This window comes from Chinchilla lanigera, unplaced genomic scaffold (assembly GCF_000276665.1).
Source record: "Chinchilla lanigera isolate Chin_1 unplaced genomic scaffold, ChiLan1.0 scaffold00058, whole genome shotgun sequence".
Taxonomy (NCBI): Eukaryota; Metazoa; Chordata; class Mammalia; order Rodentia; family Chinchillidae; genus Chinchilla; species Chinchilla lanigera.
Genome location: NW_004955459.1, coordinates 539,424 through 547,526, shown reverse-complemented (window position 1 = coordinate 547,526; position 8,103 = coordinate 539,424). Strand labels below are relative to the sequence as shown.

General features: G+C 43.0%; 1 protein-coding gene across 1 annotated transcript in view; it reads left to right on the top strand.

Annotated features, from left to right (window-relative positions):
* The window catches only part of Fam168b (family with sequence similarity 168, member B), a gene marked incomplete at its 5' end in the record, with an annotated part of 32,970 nt that overhangs the window by 20,125 nt on the left and 4,742 nt on the right, over positions 1-8,103 (top strand). The window contains 3 exon segments of the mRNA XM_013521056.1: positions 5,591-5,733; positions 5,822-5,999; positions 7,879-8,008. Coding sequence (XP_013376510.1) covers positions 5,591-5,733; positions 5,822-5,999; positions 7,879-7,991 — 434 coding nt within the window. The 3' untranslated portion in view covers positions 7,992-8,008.

The following is an 8,103-nucleotide window of genomic DNA, read 5'->3' as shown; positions in this document are numbered from 1 at the left end:
TATCTGTTTTCATGAGAAGCCACTTTGAAGTTATCAATATGTAATACAACAACCATTGTTAATTCCCTACCACTTTGTTTGTAACCCCATATTGTGTGTACTGTTCTTTTGGTATTTTGTAAAATGTTGTCTCTCTGTTAATGTTTTTCCTCCTTTTATTTTTAAGATTAAAAAAAAAATTATAAAAAAAAAAAGATAAACTGGAGGCTTTTATAGGTAAGTAGATGCAAGTAGAGACTAATAAGTGAAATAAATCATACCCGCGTGTGTAAACACCATATTGTCTCCCTATTGTAAGAACCTGAAAGAGTAAATAAAACTGAAAGGTACAATAGATACTGTGAAAGAGAAAGAAACTGCTTAACAGGAAAGAACAACTGGGATGAGGGAAAGAAGAAAGAAGGGAAATACATATGTGTATAAACACACACAACATAGCTATAAGATAATTGTACTAATTTCTATCGGTTTATTGAAAGGAACAGTTAATGTTTAATTGTTTGGTCAATCTTGCATGCCTGTATCTTGTAATCTAAGCAACTACTTTGAAGATAACTATAAGTAATATAACAACCATTGGAGATTTTCTATCTTGTTTTGAAGTTGTGTATCATTTTTATAATTTTTTGTGTTAGTTTGTTTTTGTTATTTTCTGTTTAAAATTTAAAAAAAAAGCAGTGCCCCTTTCTAAACATAACAGTAAGGACAATGCATGACATTGTCACATTTAGAGATAATATTTCCTATTTTAAGGGGCTGGGGATTTAGCTCAGCAGCAATGCACCTACCTGGCAAGCACAAGGTCATGAGTTTGATTCCTGGTACCAGAAGAAAAGCAAAAGACAAAAAACAAACAAAAAAATTTCCTATTTTATTTAGTACTGCATGCCAAGCTTAGAAATACTAATCCCCATTTTCATTTAATAGTACATATTCACATTTTCCCAGTTATATAAAATTTTTGAAATATTTGGCATCAGGATCTACTTAACATTACATGTATTTGGTTTTTTGTCTCTTGTCTCTTAATCTATAATACCCTGCTGAACCATTACTTTGGTAATTTTTGACTTTACAAAGTTTTTGCTAGAAGCAATTTTATTATTTTGTTGTTGTTGTTTTTTGAGTAGGGGCTCACTGTGGAGTTAAGGCTACCCTCAAACTTACCAGGCTGGCCTTAAACTCATGGTGGTCTTCCTGCACCAGCCTCCCAAGTGCTGAGATTACAGGTGTGCACCATCATGCCCCGCAGGAGTGACTTTAAATTGTATACACATAAGTGGGCATATAACACTGTTTCCCATCACCAGCCCATCTGATGCTCACCACTTTCCCTTCTGTTATTTTGAAGCAACTTTCAGACACTGTCTTCATGATTTCTGGAGTAACTTTAAAAGACATTTGTCATTTTCACACCTAAGAACAAATTATTTGATGCTGTCAAAATAATTTCTATGGAACCCACTTTTTGGGCCCCCTTCTGTCTCTCTTAGAAGTTATCTTTCCCTCAATAAATATTTCCTACTCTTAACCTCCTTTTTGCTTAGAATTCATTCTTCAATTTTGGGGAAGGCAAAATCCACCTCTGAAGAGAAGCATAGCCCTTCCCCCTTAAGTCTGTCTGTTTCCCTCCCTCTCCCTCTTCCTTCCCCCTCTCCCTCTGTCCCTCTCCCTCTCTCACTCTCCCTCCCTCCTTCCTCTTGCTCTCACTCTCTGCCACCTCTCCCCTGTCCCTCTTCCCCTCTCCCTCTCTATCTCCCTCTCCCCCTCCCTCCCCCCCTCTGAGCGTACTCCATTTCTTTCATTGTGCACCTTTTAATTTCTGCCTAATCCCTGGATGCCTCTTAAAACAATTATGTCCAGTTATTTCATCTATGTTCCAAATGCGTTTAAATTGAAAAAGAAAGGCTGCTTTGTTTGCTTGTTTGGAACCACATGAAAACTGGCAAACACTGCCAATTCTGAATGGAGTTCCCAGTTTTTAAATGTAGCATCTCTTCTCAAAATGATACACACAGAAGTTAATTCTGAAGAAATCATTTGATTGTGGTGCTTAAGAAATTGTAACATCTTGGTGAGATGAGAGTTTGGTGACTGCTGGGGCAGTGTCTTGGTTAAGATCTTTGGAAATAATGGAGCGGAAACTGGACTTCACCTTTGGAGTGAGAATCACACTGAGCAGCAGCATCCTATCAGAAGTAGGAGCTGGGGTCTGGCTGTGCTGCGCTGCGCTGCACTGCTGTTCTGGTGCTGAGAAGAGAAGGAGTGGTTTGGAGGAGGCTTCTCCCTGTCCTCTTCTCCACAGCTCCTTTCTTCTGCACCAGCATTGCCCCACCCTCAGCTGACTCCTCACTGAGACTGCAGAAATGCTGCTGAGTTGGTGGTCTGTTTTCTTGCAACTTTCCTCTGAAGTCAGACACGTTGTAAAGAGAACTGGATTTTCCCTGACCTTTTCTGTGACAAGACTTCACTGTGCTGGTGGCAGACAGCTGGTGTGATGCTCTCATGTCCACAGCTAGTGAAAAGTATGCCTACACTATACTACTTTTTTTCCTCCTCTCTTTGAGCAAATCACTCAGGAGCTGTGGCTATTCTAGGCCACCACCTGGGAGTGTCAGTGCATGTCAAGGACTGGATAGCTACTGTATTGCCTTTTTCTTTATAATTTAAAAAAATGTTTTGCAGCCTTGTTTAATTGGCATACAATAAAGTGTGCATAAAGTTTTAGTTTGAATTTCAACATGTGAAATCTGTGAAACCATCCCTTTCCCTTTTTATCCTTAAAGACTAGGAGATAGGCAGCCTTGGAAAAAGAGGTAGTATTAGTGTTCCATTAGTATGACAGATACCTGAGACTTGCTCAGAGAAAATGCTTATCTTGGCTTAATACTTTTGAAAATTTTAGTGTGCAATCAGTTGATCCCATTACTTTTGGTGAGGAAGCAATCAGGACATGGGTGGTAGAGCGTCCCCTCAAAGTTAGGGGATGAAAAAGAGGAGGGGAAGAAATCCAGGGTTTCACCATGCCTTTGGAGGGCGTATGCTAGTAACTTGAAGCTGTCACCTCCTAAAATTTTCGTCACCTCCTAACAGCACTATATCAGAGACCAAACCTCCTGGACTCTGGGGGGACACTCACAATCTAAAAGGTGGTAGGGACCCTTTAGTGTTCTTAACTTGGAACTTGCTTTCAAACTCCTAATAGAATTGGACTCTTATTTAGACAAGTAGCAGTATTGAAATTTGGGGTATTCAAATTTTGGTAGTGTTTTTACTTCCAGTTAATATAGCAGTAATGAATTGTAAAATAATACAGTGAGACCTGGAAAGATCTTTTCTTAGTTAACGATCAGTTGAGGTTGGGAATCCCTTCATTTGGGTGAAAGGCTCAAAACTGGATGCAGACAAATCGGCTTAGTACCTCCTCGTGGCCAACAGTGGGCCAGCTGTTGTGCAGACTGAAGGCTGTGTGTGAAGGGGCATTCTGGGTGTGCGTGAGGAAGTGGAACTGGGATGTCTTCATGAACCTGGACGCATAACATGGAGGCTCAGAGACCTCTAGGAATTGAAGTCCACCTACAGCAGAACAAGACAAGACTCACCTGGTCCCTGGGAGGAACATGAAATTTCTTTGTGGTGGTTTTTTAAAGAGGCCATTTAGTATAGGTGAATCTCCTGGGAATCATTTATTCTCTCTTTAAAAAAAATAAAATGTACTTTGCTAAATACAGTCAAATAGTAATAAATTTTTTAACTTAAAAATTTTTATACTTGTTTTATTTTTTAAATCTGAAAGGTAATTTATATACAAAACACCTATATATTAAGTGTGTGTTTGGATGAATTGTTCCTTACAAATGAATCATTTTTGTATCATTCCTTCTCATGGGACCACTGCCTAAAACAAAATATAGAACACTTATATCATCCCAGAAAGTTTTATTTTCCTCTTTCTGATTTTTGTCACCATAGGTAGGTTTCCTTATTGTTAGGTGTGTAAGTAGGGTCACTCAGCCTGTGTTGTCTGCTCCAGCTTTTTGTGTGGATGTGTCACAGGGTAACCTTTCCCCTGCTGATGAACATTTGGGTTATTTCCCACTTAGGAATTAGATTGGTGAACATGTTCTCTGAGTCTCATTGTGGAGCTGTGTTGTCATTTTTGTAGGGGTAATATCTGGGAGTCAGGTTGCTGGGTGTTGTGGGGCGTGTGTCTGTGACTGGGGATGCTGTACTTTCTGGTACACACAGGCAGCCTGAATGCTGCACAATGTGGCCCCATGTGGGATATGGGTGCCCTTACAGACTGTAGAACACTGTGTAGGTGTAGACTTCACTATGCTGGAAGTCACTCTTCTGTGTGCAGCTCAGTGTGTTTGGACCACTGTATATTGCTGTACAGTGTCACCACATCCTGGTGACTGCTCTTTGAAAGAGCCATGCACCCCTCCTCTACCAGCAGTGGGTTTTCTGTCACTGTAGATTTGATTGGTCTTTCCTGAGTTGTCTGTCATGCATATAGCCTGTGTTGTTCTGGCTTTCTTCCACGTGATAGAATGATTTTGAGATTTGTTCACAAAGCTTTGTGAGGCCTTTGGTTGTGTAGATGCATGCCACAGTTTACCTGTGGTTAGCTGGTGGACATTTGGGCCATTTCTAGCTTTAGGTAGATAAGTAAAGCTGCCATGATCGTAGCAGTCCAGAAGCCCTCTCCTTTCTTCCTTGGGAACAGACTTTTGTTTCTGTTGCTGTGGGGAGTCAGGCACCTAATGTTTACTCAGTACAGTCATGGCCCTACTGTCCCCCCGGAGTCCTTTGGCAGCTTCTGGAAGCAGGTTGGTGGCCTGTGGTTCCCAGGTTGCTGGGAAGGTATTTTCTGATGTCAGGCTGCTTCTCCACTCTCCTTACTGCTGGCTGACAGTACAGCTTTCTGTGGTCAGCTAAGTCATCTTCCACTGCAGTTTTTTGGGTTTAAAGCACTGTCTTTGCTTCCATTCTTGGTCTGTGTAGATAGTTATTATTATTATTATTTTTATTTCTCAATCTGCCTTCTTGTTCTTTCAGTGTCATTTTTGGTGGGAACAAAAGCAAGTGTGTGTGTTTGACCCGCTCCCTTTACACTGAAGTCTTTTTACCATAGGGTACTGAGCCAATTCCTGTTTGATAAGTTTCTCCTTTTGTTTTTCTTACAACAAATAACACTGAGATGGGCATGCCTACAGTTAAGGCTTTGTATATATTTGCTTATCTCTTTAAGACAGATTTCTATAAGTTAAAAGATATAAGCATTTTTAATGACCACTAGTGAAAATTAAGGCTGTACCACTTTAAATTCCAGTGGGACAGACAGCTGTGTATTTGTGAGCATGTGCTCTGTGGAACTTTATCCTCCACTCCAAACCCCACCCCTGCTGCAGTTGCACACAGAGCTAAGGAGCAGAGTCAGATCTCAGTGAAGATCTGGGCTGCCTGGCCTCATGTCTTGACCATGCTGTTCCCGAGCTGCTGTGTGTCTGGCTCCTCCCTGCATATTTGTCCTCCCCTGTGCCTGGCATGGGCTAGGCTGAGCCCAGGCTGTTGCCTTCTGTTCCAGGTTATACTCCAGGCACACCTTACAAAGTATCCTGCTCCCCCACCAGTGGGGCTGTGCCACCATACTCCTCTTCCCCCAACCCCTACCAGACTGCCGTGTACCCTGTGCGAAGTGCCTACCCCCAGCAGAGTCCGTATGCACAGGTATGCTTGGGCACACCTGGCAGGGTGGGAAGGGGCAGGTCTCTATGGCTGTGGCACCCTGTGGCAGTTGCCTCTCTTTTCCCCACAGCAGGGCACCTACTACACACAGCCACTGTATGCAGCACCCCCTCACGTCATCCACCATACCACAGTGGTGCAGCCCAACGGCATGCCTGCAACCGTGTATCCTGCTCCTATCCCTCCCCCTCGAGGCAATGGCGTCACCATGGGCATGGTTGCTGGGACCACCATGGCCATGTCAGCAGGTGAGTCTCTGTTCCTGTATGTCTCTTCTTTTTTTTTTTTTTTTTGGTTTTTCTCTGGTACCGGGAACCGAACTCACGACCTTGCGCTTGCCAGGCAGGCACTTTGCCGCTGAGCTAAATCCCCAGCCCCTTCCTGTATGTCTCTTCTGAGGAGGCTTCAGCTGATTCAGAAGATCATGAATATTGATCTTTGCCTCTAATGTTTTTACAGCTACATGTAATTTTAGAGGGAGGAAGCAGCAAATCATCTTTGACTTTGCCTCCCTGCCTTTCCTTTTTTGTTTCCTTTTAGTTGAGAGGACACTGGAGTGTGGGGTGTAGAGTAACAAACCATGAACCAAATGACCTCCCATGGAGAGTGTAACTGAACAGCACCCAGACTTTGATCTGGGAGCCAATCCCTTGTGGACTGTTCGTCCGTAATGCGGGCTGAACCTCTCCAAACTTCCTTTACCCTGAGCTGTCTTTGTCGATCAAACTACAGCAGTGAGCCTGTTTTCGTAAATCTAGGAAAGCTGGCCTTGTGTTAACAGAATAAGTGTCTATAGAGATACTTTGGTATTTATCTACTATACTTCCCCAGGCTTCCGGTATGTCAGAAAAAATAAAAACCATGGGGAGGTAACACCTTTGGCTAGCTAGGTTCAGCATGTGTCCATGGACATAGGGACACCCTGGGGACTTGATCTTATGATGTCTGGGGACTGGCTTATGTCCAGGTCTTTGGCTAATGTGGCCACTTTCAGGTGGGGCCCACAGAAGTTACACTTGGTTGCCCATAATTCTTTTATTCCCGAGCTTTATTTCAAAATAAGGGAATTGTGATAGAGAGAGGCATTCCAGGATACTGTGTGTTTCTGCTCAGACTCTCCATTTCACTTGGCTTCCCTACCTGTCTGTGCAGGTTGAGAAGACTGTGCAGAAAGAAGCGTGCCTTTAGCCTGTGCGGGGAAGGAGCGCAAGCAATGGCCCCAGAGTTGACCCCAGTGCTGAGGCAGTGTTTTTCCTGAATGGACTCAGTCACTGAGCCTCTGTGTACAACAAAAATAGATTTCTTGTAGTGTACTTCTTGGAAGCTCATGTAGTTTGGAACCCTGCTTCACATGTTTCCTTGCCCTTCCCATCTTAACCATTTTTTAGTGTACAGTTTTTGTGGTGGTGGTTTTGGTTTTTTTGAGACGGAATCTCATTATGCAGTTTAGGCTGGTCTTGAACTCAACTGTGTAGCCCAGGCTGGCCTCGACCTTGTGGCGGTCCTCCTGGTGTAGTATACAGTTCTCTAGTGCCAAGGATATTCACAATATTTTAACTTTTGCAAGTCTGAGACTCGTTTACATATTAAGCCAAACTCACCTTTTCCACTGTCCCCTTCCTCTGGTAACGACCATTCTGTGTTTTCCTTCAGTGAATTTGATGACTGTTAAATACCTCATTAGTGAAATCATGGTATTTTTTTGTCACTGGCTTTTTTTCCTTTTTTATTTAAGCATTGTGCCCTTAAGTTTCAGCTATGTTGTAGCATGTATCAGAATTTCTTTCCTATTTAAGGACAACAGTATCATTTTTAAACTTTTATAGCTTATCATCTGACTCATAAAAATTACTGTGCATATTCTATGAAAGGGAGGCACAGACCCTTTTACAAGTATATTATCAGTAGGAGCCAACTGTGGTTGGTGTAACATGTTTACACCCTTTGGGATAATCTAATCAGACTTCTGCCCTTTCTTTGGGTCTGAACCATCCCCCTCCTTTGGGCCTCCCTCTGGACAAAGAGGTCAGGCCTCATCTCTTCATAGAGGCAGTGGAGCGCCATGCAGATGTTGGCTATGCTGTGTGTAGGCCTGCCTTGTCTGCCATGTGCTGCTTTTTCTTCCAGGTACCCTGTTGACTGCTCACTCTCCAACTCCAGTCGCCCCTCACCCGGTTACTGTGCCCACATACCGGGCCCCAGGAACACCCACTTACAGCTATGTGCCCCCTCAGTGGTGATCACCCTGCAGACAGACGTAAGTGGCCATGAAAGCTGATGGGGCCCCGGTGAGAGTGTTTTCCTGAGGAGAATGGCAAACCTATTAGCACTAACAAGAAAAATGCACCCTTG